Source organism: Aquila chrysaetos, chromosome 5, assembly GCF_900496995.4.
Source record: "Aquila chrysaetos chrysaetos chromosome 5, bAquChr1.4, whole genome shotgun sequence".
Classification (NCBI taxonomy): domain Eukaryota; kingdom Metazoa; phylum Chordata; class Aves; order Accipitriformes; family Accipitridae; genus Aquila; species Aquila chrysaetos.
This window is the reverse complement of record NC_044008.1, coordinates 74,896,395-74,916,742: the sequence shown is the minus strand read 5'-3', so window position 1 is coordinate 74,916,742 and position 20,348 is coordinate 74,896,395. Positions and strand designations below refer to the sequence as shown.

General features: G+C 50.3%; 1 protein-coding gene across 4 annotated transcripts in view; it reads left to right on the top strand.

The window, feature by feature from the left end:
• Nucleotides 1-20,348, top strand: part of SLC39A11 (solute carrier family 39 member 11) — a 97,648-nt gene that overhangs the window by 9,447 nt on the left and 67,853 nt on the right. For all 4 annotated transcript variants that reach the window (XM_030015012.2, XM_030015011.2, XM_030015013.2 and 1 more), the window contains exons 4-5: nt 129-287; nt 18,550-18,694. In XM_030015012.2, coding sequence (XP_029870872.1) covers nt 129-287; nt 18,550-18,694 — 304 coding nt within the window. The remainder of the gene's footprint in view (nt 1-128; nt 288-18,549; nt 18,695-20,348) is intronic.

The window sequence follows — 20,348 nt, the reverse complement described above, 5'->3', positions numbered from 1 at the left end:
TCGTGGGGGGGCAGGCACAGGGATTTCCTTGGCTGGAGGGTGGGCAGCGCTGCCATGCCATAGCCGGTGCCAGATCCTCGCGGCGTCGGTGCCTACGTGGTTCTCACTGCTCCCCTTCTGTCTCCCAGGTCATGCTGGCTGCTTCCTACTGGTCCCTCCTGGCCCCGGCTATCGACATGGCCGAGGAGTCCGGCAGCTTTGGAGCCTTCGCTTTCTTCCCGGTGGCCGTAGGCTTTGCTCTGGGAGCAGCTTTCGTGTACTTTGCTGACCTGCTCATCCCGGTGCTGGTAAGTAGGTGATCCTGGGCTGGGGGCTTCTGCTCTTCCTTCGGCTCTGTCGTGACCGGAGCCGGGTATAGATTGGTTTCTATCACAGATTTAATGAAACTGTATTTTCTCAGAGACGCCGTGTTGCTCTGCCAGTGCTGAATGCAGCTTTAGGCTGTCTGTGTGCTTTTTTTTTTTTCTTCCTTTTGTTTTTTTTTTTTTCCTTTCATGGTTCTGCTTTTGTTCTTTTCACTGGCAACACTTTGCAAACAGTTCAGGTGTGACCTTCTGTTTCAGCCCAGGGGTTTAATTTGCAGAGCTGCCAACCCTCTAAGCATTTCAAAATTGAATGAACCATCCTACTGTTGAAGAGTAGTATCAAAAAAAAAAATAAATCAGAAGCTGTTGGATTTTTGCAACTGAAAACACAAGAATGGCTTAGTAAAGATATTTTCAAAAACTTCCGAAGAGCTTTTTAAATTTCTTGTTTATTTTAGTAGAAGGGGGGATTAGCTGTGGTTATAAGTGAGGAGTGTGAGGCTTTCTGTTTGAAGAGTGGTACAGCTGGTTCTCCTGGTGTCCAGGGGAGCCTGTAGCATCAGCTTTCCCCGCTCCCTTGCTTTTTGAGCCTCTGGTAACACATACAGTCACACACATCCTCAGCTATGAAGAAAACTGCTTGATATTACGGTGTGTCACTTCCAGTGCAAATGGATGCATTAGAGTAAAGAACAAATAAATGAAACGACAGCAGTGTCGGATGGCTGAAAGCCTGGACCTCTCCGCGCACTCTGCCTGTGTCCTGGCTCTTCTCAGGATTCCAAAACCCTTTGCAGGATGCAGCGGGGGGGCCGGGGGCTGCTGTCGAGCAGCTGGAGCCCTTGGAAGCTGGTTGCCTTCAAACCCTGCTTTTTTCTTCTGCTCCCAGTAACCTGAGGTCTCTTGCCTTTGTTGGCCATCGCAGTGATCTCCCTTGTTACAGTGTGCTGGATGGGGCCTGGGATGTATTTGATCAGCTGTCTGAAGCTGATATTTCCCAACAGGATAGATAAACAGTTGCACCACAAAACCCGCTTCTTCCTGATGGCCGGCATTCGCCTCTGCTGCGTTTTGAAATGGGAGCGTGTGGAGGGGGAAGAGTGTTGGGGAAGTGAAATTCTTGTGTTGCAAAGAGCAGGATGGAGTGGTGACAAGGGCAGCCGCTGTGCGTGGTGGCGATGGTCTTGTAGGGAGCAGCGCTATATATATATATAAAAAAAATATGCAATTATATCTTGCTTTTAATCCACTTTAAATACTGATGGGAGAGGAGCTGTTGCTGCCTCTGGCTCGACACAGCTGTTTGCACCGTGCGGGAGAGCGTGTGCCGCTGCACGCTTGTCCCACGGGACTTCTGGTAGCTGGTGTGTGCTATCGCTGAGCTCGAAGAGGGTTTACACCCTGTGGCTGATGCTGCTGCCCGTGTGTTTTGCTTCGTGCAAAAGCGGGTGTCCCTGCGTTGGGGTGTCTCCTCCAGCCGGATAGCGGCAGGACCCACCTTGTTAGAGTTTGTGCAAATGCAAAATGCCACTTGTCGTTCCCCTGGATAACTCAGGCAGGGTCAGGAGAGCTGGCGGTAGACATGGGGCCCCTGTGTTCCCTGCCCAGAGGCAGCAGTGATGGGTCCTGGGGCTGGTCAGAGACCCTGCAATGGGCAGGGGATGGGACTTTTGGGATGCTTTAGGAAGAGGACAGGGTACCCAGAAACTTGGTGAATTTACGAGGGGTGCTATGGAAGGAGCGCGGGTAGAGGTTAAAGCTGAATGTGTTGAAATGAAAAATCAGCAAGTGCCCGGCCAGTCCTGAGCCATCCTTGGGGCTGTGCCGACAAGGGAATTTGGCTCAAGATGCATCTCCCTTCGCTTGGAGCCCACACTTCTCTCTCAGGAGCCAGTGCTGCTCAGACAAGGATTAAGCCATTGCACTTCACTTCCAACAAGTCTTGCTTCTTTCTAAATCAGTTAAAATCTCAGGTTGGTTCCCCCCTCCTCCCCTTAAGTTGGATGGAGAAGGGATGCTGGTGAGACCGTGGGGCTCGCTGTCCCTGGGAGGGCAGGACGAGGGATCAGTTTTTAGCAGGCTGCTCTTTGCACAGAGAGCTCTCTCTCTGCCTGGCACTCCTCCGTAATTGGTTTGCTGGATAGCAACAGGTAGTAAAAGCTTTTAATGACTCCTTATCACCCCATGCGGGGAGGGAGCAAGGCTTTGCTCCCGCTGCAGCCCCAGCAGGAGCTGGGTAGCTCCAGTGGTACCCGAGTGTTTGCTCAACGGCAGAGCTGGGGCCGGCGGGAGGGTTAAATCTCCAAGACAAACTGGTTAATGATGCCGAACAGCTGTAGTCATTAAATTCCTTACAAAAGACAGATCTAATCTATTACATCTTTATCTTTCGCCGTTTCCCTGTGTGAAGCCTTTAACGTGTTTGTTCATCCTTTAGCTGAGTTTATGGAGGAGGAGATGCTGGTCTGGGAGCACTCGGCTCGGCTGGTGGAGGACAGCAAACTGCAATGGGACATTTAGGCACGGTTGGAGAGCGAGTCCATTGCAGAAACAGACCTCAGGAGTTTTTAAAAGGGGGCTCTCCGCTATTTTGGCAACTGTCTCCTTGCGTGAGTGTGTCTTTACCGGCTGTGCAGGGTTCGGTGGCTGGGGAGGTAGTGGCAGAGCTGGTTCTGCAGCAGGACGTTGCTATTGTTTCTGGAATATCTTAAACCACTAAGGAACGTCCTGTCTGTCTCTTCCCTCCCTGGCCCCAGTGATGCTGCAACAGGTTTCTCTCCTTCCTTTGCTCTAGTTTAACCTTACAGTTACTTTTTAAACAAGAATGTGGCTTTCAACTGGTATTTGAGGAGGCTTCTGGATGGAGAGGGGCAGGTGATGGGGGGTGCGTGTGTATGAGATGCTATTGCCTTTACTAAAAAGGGTTGGGGCTGAGGGTCTTTAATGCCAAGACACAAAGCCTTTGAGGGAGAGTTCACTTAAAAACACTGCTCAGCGCAGTAGGTCCCTGATCACTGAGTAGCTATTTTGGGTCTACTGTAACACGTAAGAATGCTGGAATTAAGTATTATTATTCTCATCCTTCAAATCTGTCTTGCAGCTCTGCTGACTTGGCTGCGTTTTTTTTGGAGTGTGATATTTTATTGGGTTTCCATGATGGGTTTCTTGCTCTGGCCTCCCTCTTTGCAGAGGAATCCCACAAGAGTCCAGAGGATGCATCCAGCCTGACTCCGGTTTTCAGACAGTCCCTGGCTGCTTTTGCGCCTGGATTTTCCCATACATGTGTGTTGCCTTTGTCTTCGAGCTGGTGCATCCCCAAGACCTCTCCCGGCAGTGCAGCAGGCTGTTGGGAGTTCCCACGAGTGTTCCCGTGCCCACGAGGGTGGGCTTTGGGCGGAATGCTGGGTCCGGGCGCAGCGGAGCACCCGTGTTGAAGCTGTGGCTTCCAGGGACTCCCTCGCTCCTGCCTTTTCCAGATTATGCCTTTCAATGCTCCTCTGAGCAAGCGGGAATTCACAGACGTGATGCTGGTGGGTTTGGGAAGGTGGCATGGGCAGGGAAGAGGAGAAAACAAGCTGGCCGTCGTGGGAGATAATAAACCCCTCGCAGGTTGCACGTCAGCTCGGCTGTACCTGCCTTCCCACGTGGATACGTGCTTCTATTAACCACCTTATTCTTTCCGCTCCCCGGCTGCACGATGTCCTCTCGGCTCTGCGATCGTTACGCTAAATAGGATAATGAGGCTTAATCAGCTTCATCTCCTCTACCTTGAGGCTTCATTTTGCTCAGAAACATCTGTCTGCATACAGAAAGCAGCTCTCTCGCTCCCATTGCGGTGGGTGCAGGTCTGCAGCCGGAGCTGAGCTCGGTCCAGGACCCGGATGGGTGCTGTGGCATGTGGGGGTGTGGGGCAGCCCCGGGGTCTCCCCTGGGAGAGCTGATCGGCGTTCAAGGCGGAGGGAGAGGAGGGCAGATGTTGCGGGAGAACCAGGAGTTAATATATAATCTAGGGGGAGAGCTGATGGGCCATTACTCAGTTATAACTAGGAGCCTGCCAATACTTCTCGTGTAAAAGATGATCGGGGACAGGAGGATGGGGAGCCAGGGCTGTAATTCTGTCCTGGAAAGACCATCTCAATTGGATTTTTTAAAATTTTTTTTTTTTCTTGTCAGCTAGATACAGGGTTTGTTGTCTTTTTTTCTGAGTACAGAGTAAATCAATAAAGCCGCATGTGACGGGTGGACCATTCCTTGGATTTAAAACAAATAGTAACTAAAGTGCCTTTTAAAAGCCTTTCGCCTGGGTTGGTGCGTGCTCTGTGGGTGCCAGTGCTGGTCCCTCGTGCTGCAGGAAGGACCAGCGTAGCTGAAACCCCTTCGTGGGGGTCCAGGGCTTGTGTTTCATACCTGTTCTGACATATTTTGGGCTGTGGTTTGCAGCTGCATAATGGTTTTCATGAGCAGGCTGAGGATCTTTGCGTGGGCTGGATGAGAGTAGAGTGGGTGCGTGTGTGTGGATGTTCGTAGTAGGAGGCTGGATCCCATTAACCCTCTCAAAACATAATTGCGTTGTGCTCCTGCCCTTTTCTATTTTTGCAAATTGAGGCTTGCAAGCTTTTTTGGAATATAGTCTGGGACTGGGCATTTGGCACAGTGAATTTAAGGCTATTTTTGACGAGCACCCTTGGGAGGGATTTGAGAACTTGATAAACAGATATCTCCCATTTAATAATGATAGTGTCTGTTGTTTGGCTCAGAATGTGCCTCGAGGATGTATATTTTGCTTTCTAAATCTGTGCAAGTCACGTATCGGGGGAAAGCTGAGAATAGTGCGTGGATGGTGAAGCTGCAGGAGGGGGAGGAAAGACCATCACACCCACTCCAGGCGTAGTTGCATGTTATTTAAAATTGCAATTTCTTTCTCAGGGCTAAACCACAGCTGGATTAGACCATGGGAAGCATCTTTTTTGGGGGGCCACTGCGTAGTGATTCCTAGCACGTGCTTGGTGTACCGGGGTAACCGTGTGAGCACTGTGGGTGCAGTTTGAGGATGTTGGTGATCCTCTCAGCTTGGCGCCGGCAGTGTATGTGCTTCCACCCGGCAAAGATGGAAAGCTTTTAATACTGCTCTCCCTTCTGATTTGCATGGAGCTGGATTTGATGGGTTAATTATTTCATGAGGCAGTAAAAATGTGCTAGGTCTTGTCGCTGCTGTTAATTTATAATCGGAATAAAGGTTCCCTCTTATGCAATTTGCTAATTCCTCCGAGACATGCCCATCACAAGTTCCTATTCTTAATGTGCTTTTTCCTGTTCATATGTGACTCCTAGAAAGTTAATTAGCTGCACATCCTCATTGCCGTAGCAGGTAGAGGCTTTTTTGATTCGAGCATTAACCAAGGGACATGCCTGTGTGAGGGGCATGTGTATTTTCTGGCTTATTAAATTTTTGAGCGTGGGACTGAAACACTGTCCAGAGCAGCCCAGGGACCCAGGTGCGGTGGCGGGGATGGCATCTTGCCGAGCTCAGCCTGGCAGCTGTGTGTCTTGGGCCACATAATCTTGGGAAAATGATCAAATAAAGGGGTTCCAGTGAGGTGGTTTTGGTGGTCTGGGGCATGCAAAGTGACTCTACCCTTTTTACATGCAGACCGTGTTCAGTCTTTGCTGGTCTGTGCTCCTGGCAGCCCTGCCTGCTGGCTCCCGCCGCCTGCAAAGCCTTCCCGCGTCTCGGCATTGCGTTCCTGGCGAGAGCCGAGCTGGCGTGGGGATGCCTGGATGCAGAAAGTGGGAACGGGCAGACACGCGAGTGCGCGATTGCAGTCTGTCTGCGCTGTGCTCGTGCCGCCTGGGGCGAGGGGCTTCGTCCCCCTCAAAGCGGGAGCGATGCAGCCCCTCAGGAGCCAGACAGCCCTGCTGCCATCGCGGTGCTTTCATACCCCTCGGCAGATAGACGTTGCACCGAGTCCGGTCCGAATCGGTATTTCGCTTGTGCAGGGGCTGCAGGAGATAAGCCTTTGCCTCGCAGCGGGGTGAGGATGGACCAGAGGGACCCGGTTGACATGGGCTTGCGTGAGCCGCGGCTTGACTCGTGCGTTCCCGGTTTGCTCCGAGTTCCTTTGCTTAGGGGAAAATAAATAGCAGCCATTCTGTTTGTTTTGTTTTGTGGCATTCTGGCCCTCTTCCACTGGCTCTGGAAGGAAGGAAGGATCCAGCTCTGATGACTGAGGAAGAGAAACCTTTTTTGGGAGCCTCATCAGGGAATGTAGCAAAGCCTTCTATTGGGAAAGGTCCTTTCCCCTTCTAGCTCTAAATAAATAGGAGTACCTGGGCATCAGTTTTATGAACTTACCAAATAAAACCAAGCCAGCTCTTCCCCAAGGCCAGCTCGGGTTATGGATCCGTGCGGGACTGATGCCTGGGACCGGCTGCCGTGTCCTGTCCCAGGCAGATGGCAAGGGCAGGATTTCCAACGTGATCCCTGGTGCTGACCAGAAAGCCCAACCATGGGATCCTGTGAAAGTCTCTTGTTACAGTCCCACTTCTTGAGGCTGGCACCCAGAAACCCCGAAAGGTTTATTTAAAATCTGTTTGTCCATATGGTCTGTGGAGAGCTTGCCTGGCTCCCGTTCACCCCTTCCTTGCCTACGTGCAGTGGTTTTAGTGATTGAAATCCAGTTGTTGCTAGATAGGGTGAAATTATTTGCAAAACCCCCACAAAGTTGTAATTATACTAATTTTTAGAAAAGCACTTTGTTTTATTAATGGAGGTAAAGGGTTATTTACTTCCAGAGTGCAATTTGTCAACTGCTCTTAATTATAATTCTCTCTCATATTATGCATTAAGCATTTCAAAAAACCATTACATTTGAAGCCCCCAAACTAGAGCTAAAGAGCAGAGATGCTTTGAATCTAAGTCAGGGTTAAATTCCCCTCCCACCCTCATTAGGTTTATGGGGGCAATCACTAACTTTGCTGATGGCAAATGAAATCTGGATCTCTAGCTGAAATCTGGAGCGGTTTGATGGTGCTTGCAGCAGTGTGGCTCTGTGGGCTGACAGCAGGGTTGCACGGGGAGCGAGGAGGTGAAAAAATCCCACTGTAAAAAAGCAGAGACTGAGACAATCTGGTTTAATTCTTCGTTCAATGAGCTCTTGCACTGGATACACGTTTCTCCACCATTCCCTTCTCCGTTATGTACCTGTGCCTGCAAAAAGCACCTCTTTCCCCGCTGGTTACCTCAAGCGGGTATTACCGACTGATAAGGCTGGTAATGTGACATGGGGCTTTTCTCTGCTCTGTGGCTCAGCCTTTGTTGATTGAATTTCAATTACTGTTTGGGGCTTGGCTCAGAATTGTAAAAGAGGATAAATTTTCCAAAAGGAAGAGCACGCTGGAATACCAGATCTCCCCCATACCTGCCAGAAGAGTCTCTCGGGGGTTTCTGCTGGATCCTGGACAGCGTCTGACCTTTTTGCTGATTGAATTTGAGCACTCTTTTTGTTACGCTAAGTTTTCGTCCTGGAATAAGCAGAAAGCAGGCAGCGAGCTCCTGGGGGAGAGCAGGGAGTGGGTGCTGACCCCGTGCTTACAGCTGAGTGTGGACCCGGGGGGGACACGTGGGTGCTCGGAGTGCCCCGGAGTTGCACCCATGCCTCGGGTCGGGTGGTCTCTGTTGGTGGGAGCCTCCTCAGCTCTAAAACCCTATGGTGAAGCTTGTGAAACTTCAAGCTCCCTTCCTTGCTGCAGCGATGCTCTGCGCCCTGCCTGTATCCAGGCTCAGGGAAGGAGTCGGGAGTCCTCTGCCTCCCATTCTTGTGACCGCGGTGCTGGTTCATGGCAAAGAGCTGGCTGCCCTGAGATGGCATCGCCTGTAAGGCTCGCTCCCATAGCATCCATGCTCTTACTCTGAACGCCTGGATGAGGCCCCGTTTATCCATGGGCACGTCAAGTGCTCTGGATGGTTCCTCAGCTGTTCTTTGATCTTAAAATGTGCCATTGAATTCACTAATAGCATAACCCCAAATTAATGCCTCCACTGTGAAAAGTAAACCTGCCATTAAAATGACAGAGAAGCAGCAAGTGAGGTTGCAATTGGTTGGGTGGTGAATGTCAGGGAGAGGAAGGCTGCTTTCATGTAGATCACAGAAAATATATATGCACAGATCTATAACTGCAGCACAATGCCAACTTGCTCTCAGGGTAAACTCTGACTCACCCAGACTGACTTGACACGCTGTCTGCTTTGAAGATGAGCTGTAAAGAGTCAGTTTTGTGCCTCTTGCGTGCGTATGTCCCCGGGGAGGACGGTCCCCTCGATGCCAGCGATTGCAGGCGGATGGGTAAGTTGCCGCCTTGCGATGCTCGGTGGCCACCCTTCGGTGCAAACGGCTCCGCACGGTGCCGGCCGGCACGTCGCTTCCCGGCTGGTAGGTGCTGTGGGTGACTGCCGGTGAGTGGTGTAAAACAAGCATTTGCTTTTAATCCAGTGGAACATCGTGCCTTATTAATAGGCTGACGACCTGCCGAGAGGGACACGCGGCTGGGGAATTGGGGAAGAAACGGCTTGTTTGTTCCTTTCTGCTCAAGCTGGCTGAGGCTCCTCTGCCGGCGTTCGGACCCCGGGGGTGTCTCTGCTTTTGCGCCCACTCGATGCCGTGGGGCGATGTGTCTGTGTCCTCGGGCTGTGCTGGTCCCGGGTGGGTGCATCAGGGCACGCTACGCTCAGGGTGCGAAAATCTTCCTGGTGTGTTTTCCTGTCTCCCCACATCATGCCGTAATCATCAGCGAGGTGGTGAAAGTGATGTGACTTTAATCTGTTGTCCGCGGGCTTCAGAGCTAATGTAGACTGAAAAACTGACTGGATGAGTCTCCTCTTCGAGTTTCAGGCTATTTGCAGGCTTGGGAAGGCATCTTGCTGTTGGTTTCCATTTCATATGTGTTTTTTAAGGCCTGTCAAGGCTTTATAGGTGCGGTACGTACCATACATATAAATAAATACTACGAGGGCTGGTTTCAGGGCTTGATTTCTGGGCTTTAGGTTTTCTTAGTTGGGGTCCAGCACCCAAACGAGTTACCCGTGAAAGCCTAGGATGAGCCCTGCCCGTGGGGCCGATTAGAGGGGAACCAGCCCGTTCCCCAGCTCAAAATTCAGTGGTGCCCCGTGGGACAGTCCTGAGCTTCCCGAGGAAGGGAAGTTGGTTAGCTTCTCAGTGGTGGTAATCAGGAAGTGCCTTGTCCCTTATTACGCCTCGTTTCTGTAATGAATTAACAAATTAATTGCACTAGATGAAGAGAATGAAAGGCCTCTCCTGTGGATTTATTGCGCTGTGCTTCAGGAAGGTGTTAGAGGCTCCCCTGGTTCTGCCGCGGCTCCTGCGGATGAGCAGAGGAGTTAGCGTCTCTCTTGGGCTTTGGTGCTATTTTGGTAATTATGGGACGTGTAAGACGCGGATAGGAAAAAAAAAAAAAAAAAAAAAAAGAGCAGAAACTATGTGCTTGGGAATGAGCTGGCTGCAGGCTGGGTCCCCGGAGGCTGCGCCGGCGCCCGTGGGGCTGCGATGCTGGGGGGGGGATGCAGGGAGAAGGGGCTGTGCCCCAGCAGTGCTGCTTCTCCATCCATCTGCTGGGGACTTGTGCGTGTCCGCGTGGCTAATTGCGGGTCTAAAGGAAGTTGTGTTTTAATGTAATGTAATTAGGCGGCACTGGCATTGTGTGGCCCTTCATTGGAGGGGTGATGGATTGCTGCTACATCCCACCAGCCCTTCGAGGAGCTCTCGCCATTCCCTTCCCAGGGATCCTGACATCCCACCCCGCAGCAGCAGCCACCTGCTTTGTTTGCCCTTTCCCATTAATTCAATCTGCACTGATAGCAAGTCATTACTGAGGAATATATTGTGTAAAAATGAGCTGTTAATTGAAGTTTTGTTTGCATTTTCTCTTACCCTTGCCAAAAAAAGCCTTGCATAATAAAGGACTGTAAAAATACATGTTGCCACGCTACAAATATACAAGGTGGGAAGGGGGCAGGGAGAGAGAAAAGAGGCGAAGCTGGTCTCCATTAGACTTTAATAAGCATGTGGAGAAAAAGCTCTTCTTAATCCCATCTGAGGCTTCAAGGTTTATTGCTAACAATTAAAATCTCATATTGTAGTGCTGACTCGATGCCACAAACCTCTCTGCTGTGTCCTGCTGAGCGAGCAGCGGGTGTCGGGGTGGTGGTGATGATGTGGGGCAGTCCTTAGGAAAGTATCCCTTAGGAAAATATCCCTTAGGATCTCGCTGCGGCTGTAACAGGCAAGTTTCCTCCCAGCAAACAACTGCGAACGTATATGCATCCTAACTGGTTTTGGTGGGGCAGCACTTGTGTGCTCAAAAACTCTGCCTGGAGCAACTGATCCTTTGAAAAATTAATTTACTGGTTGCGTTTCGAGATTTCTCAGAGCTTCCTGGTGGACAGGAGGTTGGTGATGCGAAATATGTCTCCTGCTGTTGCAGAGGTGGGCTTTGTTTGTTTAACAATTTGTTTGGGTTTTTTTGCAAGGTTGCATGGCAAAAGCAGCAAAAACATTCCTGTGCTTTTGTTTTTGTAATGGCAAAGGTTACAAAAACGACCTCCTTTCTGCCTGGTAAAACGTGGCTGTTGCAAAACATCAGGTTTTGTAACAAACCTCCTGGGTATCCCAAGGAGCCTGGGAATTGCATGTGTGTTCCCTCCTCCCGGGCAGTGCTCGCCCCGGCCCCACGCCGCCAGGGCTGTCGCCTTCCCAGCCCGGGTGCCAGCAACATTCCTGCTGTGTTTTTCCTCCCTCCTGGAAAGGCCAAAGCCCCAGACGTGCCAACGAGAAAAATCCGTACGTTTGTTTTTAATATGAACGTTGCTTCGGCCAAAAAGATGGATTGGCTTGTGCCTGTGTCCCCTTGGAGCCCCTCGCGTGGCTCTTGGTGGGTCTGGGGCAGCCGCTGCTCTCCGGGACCGGTGCCGGTGGCATGTGCCCCCTTGCCGGCAGCGATGCTTTTGGGGGTCCAGCCGTGCCTTATACTGGGTGGGAGCGGGTACCCCAGCATCCTCTGGTCCGAAGGGCTGCGTTCGCCTGGGGCTGTGGGATGCTTTCTTCTCACTTCTGTTGGAGGGCAGATTTGGTTTATTTGAGGGCTTGGGATGGGTTTTGATAAATTTGCCTTCCTCCTTCCCTAGGGTTGCCGGACTTAGTGTTTCTGGGTGTGCTCGGTGTTGTCGGATCATGAGAGAGCTGCGGGTTTTGGCACTGCCAAGGGTCTCCCCTCGGCTGCTGTCGGATGAGGCAGCTCCCAAGGGAGCCCCCGTGGCCAGGGCTGCTCCGGGGTCACCCCCCAGGACACCCCGGCTGTCCCCACGCTCCTGGTGACACAGAAGGGAGGTGATTTATTCCTCCTGCCCTCGCAGCCTGTCAGCAGAGGCTGGTGATTAAAGCTGCTGTTTGCAATTTTCAAGAATTATGACTTATCAAAGTGACTGATAATTAGCAGTGAATAAAATGTAGTTGCAGTAGTATTACATTAGTTACAGATAAACTGATACCAGCCTTCCTTAATATTCACTTAAGCTTCCCTATTTGCAGTTATTAGGGGAAGGCTCTGGTGGCACGTTGCTGCCAGCTGCCCTGTCAGGACAAGAAAGGCCTCCCAGCCTGATGCGATCTGCTCGTGAGACACTGCCGGAGCAGATCTGCCGTGAAAACGCTGAAATTTTTGTCTATGGATGAACCTTCCTTTCCTAATTCCCGCAGCAGTGCTGCCATAGCTACAAGCTGCCTGCTGCAGGCAGGGCTGCGTGCTGGACCGGGGAAGGATGCGGAGCTGGAGGAGCCAGATGGAAGATGCTCGGCGTGGGAAGCGGGGAGCCCCCAGGCCTCCCCCCGCGCCTCCAGCCGCGGCTCCGGAAAAAATGTCAGCGGTCCCGGTGCAGGCAGCGGGGCTGGCACTGGGAACGTGCCCTGCCGAGCCGCAGGGAGAGCTGCGGTGCTTGGCGTGTTGCAGGATCAGGCCCTCGGGGTCTGTTCCTCCTTGGGAAATTGGGTTTTGTGAGGATGCTCTCGGGTTAAACAATTGCCGGATTGATCGTTTGGCTTCTAGGCTGAAACCGTGCCTCTGCTCAGGCTCGCCCTGCTCCCGCCCGGTGCTGAGCAAGCCGATGCCGGCGGATTTCCACAGGGGCTCCGGCGGTCATCGGGGAGCGATTCCCATCCAGCCCCTTCACTGGCTGGGTAAGCGATCCCGACCTGACGCAGCGCTCGGCTCCGGAGCTTCTGCTGGTGTCATGGTGGGACAAGGATGTATTTGGGACCCGACTGCTGGGATGAGGGATTGGGTTAGATTCGTAGATCCCAAGCGGTGCTGATGTCCACCAGCAGCACGAGCGCACGTGCGATGCTTCCCACGTGCTCACCTTTTCCATTTGCCTTCTCCGGTGCGGTTTGTCTTCTCCCGCCGCTGTGTTTGGCAGCACTTTGAGGCTTTGGAAGATGGTTCTGATCACGGCCTCTGGTTGCGTATGCTGTGGTTTAAGTTTTATGAAACTTCAGGCAGTTGAACTGTAGAGGGAAAATGGAAGAAATCTATTTTGCAAGGCGATAGACAGCTCTTGTTAGCAAGGCCAAAAAGAATTGCCATTGAGGTGCCTTTTTGTCTGCCCTGCCCATTACTGCTGCTCCATTGTTAGCAACCTCCAAGTGAAAATGCAAACTGAGATGTACCTGAAACACTTGAAGACCCTTAAACTTTCATATGAAAATGAATTTGGCTTTCCATCTTCTTTATGCGGTGTTTTGTTGACAAGGGGTTGGGGTTACTTGCTGTTACTCTGGCAGCTGGAGCTGTAGCGGTGATCTGGGGTGTGCTGGGTGTCCCCAGATTTATTCCCAATTTTATGGGGGTGCAGTCTGTCTGATCAAAGACAGTTTGGGTGCTGCTGGTGGGACCCAGTTGCGACCCCAAGCAGCTGGACTGGGCTGTGCTGGGGCGCGGGGCTGCCAGGCACCACGAGAATAGAAATAAGGGGGATTTGCTTGTGTCCCAGAGCTGCATATTGGATGCTATTAATCATAAATATGACTGCACTCACTTCAGCGTTGAGAAGGGCCTTTTTTTATTGTGTGGAGTATTTAAGGTTGCACTTGAGTTGTTGATTTTAGTATTTCGAGTAGGGGGGTTCCCAGTGATCCTGGCTTTGAGAGGAGCTGTGATTCAAGTCCTCTTCATAAATGTGTGCCTGCTAACTCCTTCCCTTAACTCATCCCTCTGTGCCAGGTCAATTTTGACCAAAACCATGGGGTTTTTTTCCCCCAGAAGAGGTGGGCAGATGCATTGTTTTTGGGGATGCGGTGCTGGCAGAATGCAGAGTTGGCTGACTGTTTTTTGGAGGGATGCCTGGTGGCATCGTGGCTTCTGGCAGCACGACTCTCCGCAGCTTTTAAACCCCGTCCCAGGCACATCCTCACCTGCCCAACTGTCTGCGCTCTTCCAGTGAGTGCTGGCTTCTGGTCCCCGCAAAGTGACACGGAGCCTTTGGAAAGAGCCCCAGCCTGGCATTTGCTCCAGCACAACACCGGGATGGGAAGCGATGCAGCCAGGTGGTGTTTGGCTATTTTTTTTTATTTTTTTTTTTTTTTAATTATTAAAAAAATGCAGTTTGAAATGAGGAGGGCTTTGGAGGAGTCTGGGGGTGAGGAGGAGGACCTGCCTTCTGCACCCTTGGTGATGGGGCTGGTGCGGGGTGCTGCTCCCCGGGAATCGGGGCTGTGCTGGGGCTTGGCACATCCCGTGGGACACCGGCTTCCCCGGGAATTGCTGGTGCTGTCCTCGAGCACCCCTCCAGTGACTTTGGGAGCAGTGTGACCCGCTGAGGTCCCAAGAGATGAAACCGAAGGGTGCTGAGGGAGGGTGGGGGAGCGTGGGGAGGCTTGCCATCGCTCGCTCTCGGTGGGTTACAAATGAGCGCTGCTGGCATGGGGATTTGTAACCGGTGCTGTGCAGCGAAGGTTCACTTGGGAACATCGAGCCCTTGGTATGTTGTTTCAAATAAAATACCAGCCTGTTGTTTTACATGCAAATGGGTGCTCTCTGATAACTAAGTGCTTTCTAAGGGAGCTCTCTTCCTATCTGATCCTATTTCATGTTTTTAACATAAATCTGTTTATCTGCCTCAGAAAAGCTGGGGACTCGCTGCTTTGTTGCTGCGCAGCCTTTGTCTCCGTCCCCAGAGGAGTTGGGCTCTGTGCAGACGTGCAGAAGCAGCGAAGCCGAGCGAGCGGCTGATGCCCAGAGCTTGCCACGAGCTCGCCGGGGGCACGGGGGGGCCGCAGAGACATGCTGTGTCCCTCCCTGCGGCCGGGGCAGCCGCTGACACGGGCTGGGGATGTGCAGCATCTCCCCTTCCTCTCCTTGCTCCTCACCCCTCTTTTCTTTCTCTTACTGCTTTCTGGTCTCTGATCTGTTATCACTGTCTCTCTTTTAATAAGTGTGAAATGGGAGCCTCTGGGCACCATCAAAGCATGCGTTGTTATTGTCTCTTATTGTTTCTGTGTTAGCTCCTGGACAAGTTGGGAACATTTTTTGTTTTTTGTTTTGTTTTGGTTTTTTTTTTTTTTTTTTTTTTTTTTTTTAATAAAGTAGTAAAAGTTATTCTACTTTTCTTTCCTGTTGAGGTGCTTTCTACCGTTAGTTGATGTGTAATGATCTTTGTTTCCTGTGGCTTTGCAGAGCCTGTTCCAGGGTGTTTGCTGGGTTAAATAAAGCCAGTAGGATATTGCACGGGAAGAGCAGCGTCACTGACCTTCCCAGACAAGCAGCACCTCCAGATTTGCTACCAAGTGATCTACCCAAAGCCAGACCGTCAGCTTTTTGTCATCATTATTTCTTTATTGATTTATTCTCCTTCATTGGTCAGGTGGAGAAGAGCAGATCTTTTCTCAAAGGTGTCACTCACTCTTCATTTCTCTTTAAAATTGGCTTTGGTTCAACTAGCAACTTGTGCAAGAGGCTGGCTGGGCAGCAGGATGCAATCCGAAATCCTTGCTTCATATAAAAGCGAGCAGCTGCTGCCTCCTCCCCGTCTCACCCCTTCACCCTGCAATACCAGGGCGATATCATCGATACCAGGGTGATGGCCGTATCGCCTGGATGCTAGCAGGAGAGGAGCACGTTTCCATACAGATTAATTTGGGATTGCTGCAGCTTTTGGGTACCAAAAGCAGGATCCGCCTGTTTAGGTGGGTGCTCGTGGAGTGGAGTGCTTCTCTGCTGTCTGCAAAGATACCTACTTTTTCTCATCTGCTTTTATACGTGGGGCTGTGACAATCTAACGACCTTTTCGTTGTAGCTCCGTGAGCAGAGATGAGTGCGGTGGGGACTCCCGTGTCCCAGAATAGTTTTCCTCCAAGCTCCACAAGTCTTCCTGTCCAAGTCTCTCATTGCATCAGGCTTTTTGAAATAATCAGCCCCTGTGGTTATTTCAGTTAACGCTAATTAGTGGCATGAACTAATTAATGTGGGTTGACTTTCCTCTTCTCTTTCTAACGCTTTTTTAACCCACTGACACATTCCAATTAAGGGACTCATGCAGGGACTGGACTGAAATGACTCAGAGCAATCACAGTTGGAATAAATCGTGTGCTTTGCTGAAGGTCACTAATATTTTTTCAAATTGCCAGCGTTGAGTATTTGTGCCTGCCAACAGGGAGATGGCCTGACCTTACAATAAGCATCTGAGATATCTTCAAGTTTGCCTCCATTTCAGTGCAAGCAGATTTGTGGGTACCACGTTGATAAGCATTTGATGTGCTGAGAACAGTGGCACAGAAAATAGCCATGGGAGGCTTCTCATTAGGACTGCAGACCTTGAGGCAAGTGGTCTTGACCTCACAAGGACCTTGCTTGTTTGCATCTGTAGCTGTGCAAGGGTAATAGAGGGCATACGCTGAACGTTACCCGCCTGCTCGTGCTTGTACGGGTGATTTCTTTTCCCCTTGGTTGCGTTACTTTAACTTGCAGAGTCCTGTGGGCTCTGGCCATGCCCTGGGCTCGCTTCCCTGCCTGTGCTGACAAGACCCAGCTGAGAAGCAGCTGTCTCTGGGCTGGGCGAAAGCCACAAATTCGGTGGTGATAAAGCCTACAAAGCTGCTGTTGCAGTGTTTGTAGCTCGTTTAACAAAATGCTGGTAGGAGCCATGTGGAAGGTGAGCCTTCTGCTCCATGAAACCTGGCATTCCCCAAGTCCGAGGCGAGAGCAGTGGCAAGTGGGAGGCTGGAGCAGGGCTGGAGAGCCCTGTGCAACACTTGCAAATCCTTCCTGTGCGCTTAAAGTTGAGGCTTTATTTCTGCAGCTTCCAATTCCCATCCTTGCTTCTCCTCGGGTTGGCATTTTCCGGAAGGCGATGCTAGTCACTTTCCAGAGGTGAAAACCCATTTAGCTTTAGCAGGAGCAGACTTTCTCTTGGATATAGGGACACCATGCTGCAGAAGTACCAGCAGCAGGGCGAGCCTGTGTGTTTCCATTCTCGGTCTCTTCCTGCCGTATCCAAGTCAGGTCATGATGCTGAAGTTCCCGTCTTTCCTCGCTGTGTCATGTCATCCAGGTTTTGCTGGAAAACGCTTGTATTTCTACCAGCTCTTCCAGCTACAGCTCGTGATTTAAGGTGCAGAGCTGCTGGTGTCTCCCGTGGACAGGCGCGGTGGGGTGATGTGGGTCTCCCTTCTCCCAGGGGGATTTAAATGCAGGCACCTCATCGGTGCATCTTGTAATTGCTGGGTTAATGGAGGTGAAAGCACCCTGATTAAACTGCAGTAGAGAGCAGATAGCAAATATGTGATTAGTATTAATAGCACCGGTCAGACTGTATTATGCAAATGATGGGAGAATAGACAATTTAGTTATTCATCTTTAACCTTTATTTTTGTTTAACGTGACCTTACCCATCAAGTCTCTCATTACCGTCTCTGGCTGTTCAGCGTATGTTCATTTATTGTGCTGCCATCAATCCAACAGCCAATGTCATGGTCCTGGCCGGTGAGGCTGGATGCAGCCTGGACATCCTTCCTTACGGATGTTCCCGGGGGCTGGTTCCCAGCCCTGCGAGGAGACGGGGCCCTGCTCCCCTTGTTTTGGGTAGAGCTGGTTACACCAGGTCATACAACTGCTGCCGAGGGACGCGTACCCTTCTCTCAGCTCTTGGGTTATGTCTCCAACCCTGTGTTTCCTATCGTTTTTGTAGCTGTCTCTGGGTGGGTTTGAGCAGCCTGGGGACATCCAGAGACACCAACCTTCCTGCCATGTGTCTAGCACCGTGGGGGAAAGGCAGAAACACTATCTGCCAGTTGTGGGGGTTTTTTTGTTTTGTTTTTTGTTGGCCCATGCAGATAAAGGCTCTGGCACATCCTTGAGCTGGAGCTGGTTTTCGCGAGCCGTGTCCAGGTTGGCAGGAATCTCTCATGGGAGCAGTGCGGTCCCTCTTGCCGTGGGGTGTCTGCTCTGATTCCCTGCAGACTTTACACATAGCTGGACAGTATTGGTTTTGGCCATCCCTCTCTGCTTTCTGGAGGTTACAAACGGTGTAGGAATATATTCCAAGTGAGTCTGAAGTTTCATCGGGCCATCTGGACGAGTCCCACTGAACTAACACTGGGTGGTTGTGAATGTCGTGTCTCATTTGATGCTCAGATGGGTTTGATTTTGAACAAACTATTTCCCTCGCAAACTCAATCCACATTGAAGATATGGTACCCTGCTGCAAACTAAACTTCTGCAGAGGTCAACCCAGCAGCTCGACCCTCTGCGAGCGGTGTGACAGCACTGACAGCAGTGAATGTCCCTCCTTGTCTGCTGGTCTCCTCCAGGTTGACTTTGGAGGGAGTGGTGTTTATGGAATTGAATTTCTTTGCATTTGTGGAATTGCATTTCTTGCTATTAATGCACTTGAATTTTGGCTTTCTCTCTTTAGCCCTGTGCTTCTTGGCCCACAGCTCCTCCTAACTCTGTTCTTGATGTTTCTGCTGGAAATGCACACTTAAATCTAAACAACTAGACAGGGTGTAGAGGGAGGGGGGAACCCAAAAGATGTGTGTCCCTGCAGCTGTGAGAAGCTGCCGTGACATATACCCCGATCGGCTTCCCAACCACACAGATGCCAGAGCAGTCTCCTAGGATGGGGCTGGGAGAAGGTTGAAGGGGAGATGTGGAGAAAACCTTAAATTTCTCTCTTGCTTTGCAGGGTTTCAGCGGGCCTCCCCACATAGCGTTTGCCTTGAGCTGCGACCAACGAGCGGTGAAAGAAAAATATGAGCATGAACCTGCCCATCACCTGGACTACGAGAGCGAGTTGTCCATCCGGATAGGTAGAGCTGGGCTGCATCCAGGCAAGCATCCTGTCATATACCAACTGCAGAGTGTACGGGGAAAATACCCCCGTTAAACTGGCACCTAGGCTGTCACGTATGTGATTGAAATTAGATTGGTTTTGACATGTGCATGCAAAGTGCACCTTCTCTTCCCTCTCTGGGTCTGTCTCTCTGCTGGCTCTTATTCCAAGAATCATTACTTCTGTTTCTACTTTAGTTCTCAAAACCACTTGCACGTCTGTCTGTGCCTATGAATTATTGATAATTAGATATCTCATTCACCAGGGAAATGAAATAGTCAGCTTAGCTCGAGATATGTTTATTTTCAGCGTGGGCGCAGCGAGCACTAACCCTGCCCTTGCCAAGTTATGCCACGTTGAAGGTGCCCCGCGACACTGGCCCTTGGTGGCCCTCCCTAATTATAGACTAGGACTGGCATTCGTGCTGTCACTCCTTATTTTGGAGGTTAATAGAATTGTAGCTGCCAAAGCGTGGAATAAAATGTCTTGTTTGGCAGCTATTTCCTCCTTACATAGATGTAAAAGAAGGAACTTCTTAGTCAAGGTGATAGAAGCTCATCAGGCTTCCCCAGGTTCAGGGTGTGTGGGACGGGTGGTGGCCACCCTTGCACCCGGCTGCGTGGGGATACGTCCTCTGAGGCAACACAGTTTTCTGTTCCTCTACTTAACAGCAGCTTTTCAGTAGACAAAGAAAATGTAATTTAGTGAATTAATCTTATTGCTCCTCTGCTTTTTCTTGGTTGGAGAGAAACTGAAATAGCAGTTTACAATATCTTGAGTACAATTGGGAGCAGGCTGAGATGAAGAAATGATCCTTCTTTTTGCAAAGAATAGTGCTAGCCTCTTAAATCAGGCTCTGTTATTTAACTGCATTGCTTAATTGCACGTTTCATAAAGTGTTTCAAATCCACAGGATTTTTCAGGACTTGAAATACCGGCTTGGATTTTCTTCCAAAGGGATGGAAGGAAGTTTTGTGCTAGATTCAATGGGTTTTGGGTCCTTGAAGTCTTTTAGCTCTTGGGGCAAGTGCAAGCTTGAAGACTGTTCTAGCCCTGCAGGCTGTAAGGCTGTTACAAGGTTTTTGATATTTTTGTAAGGTGGAAACTTTACATCCCAGGTGCAGTTTAATTTTATTCTTCAAGGGAAAAAAAAGTAGGCAGCCCTGCAATTTTCAGAAACTTAAGCTGCTGGGGTTTTATGTTTTCATCTTCTCTTAGTTGCAAACAATAACAGTGCAAATGGTTTTGAGAATAGAAAATTTCCATTAGACTTCATTGTTTTTCCTCTCTGGGGAAATGGTATTAAGAGTCTACAATACATTAATTCTTTTATTGTCTCTTACTGTTTTTTTTTAATTTTTTTTTTCTTACCAAAATGAACTCAGTATTTTCACAAGATACCTCAAGCCTTCCAAGAAAGCAGCTTTCCCCAGCTATGGGTACTGCTTGGCTGTGCTCTGGGGAACACTCTGGGAACATAACGGGTATTTTCAAAGTCTAATGGGTACTAAGTGGAATATTTCAGACTTAATCACTGTTGAATCATTGACCCTTCCTTCATATTTACATGTTTTAAAATCGCTAAAGCTGTGAAAACAAAGAAAAATCCCAACGCACACTGCTGCCTTGTTTTGCAGTTGTCTTTACTGCCT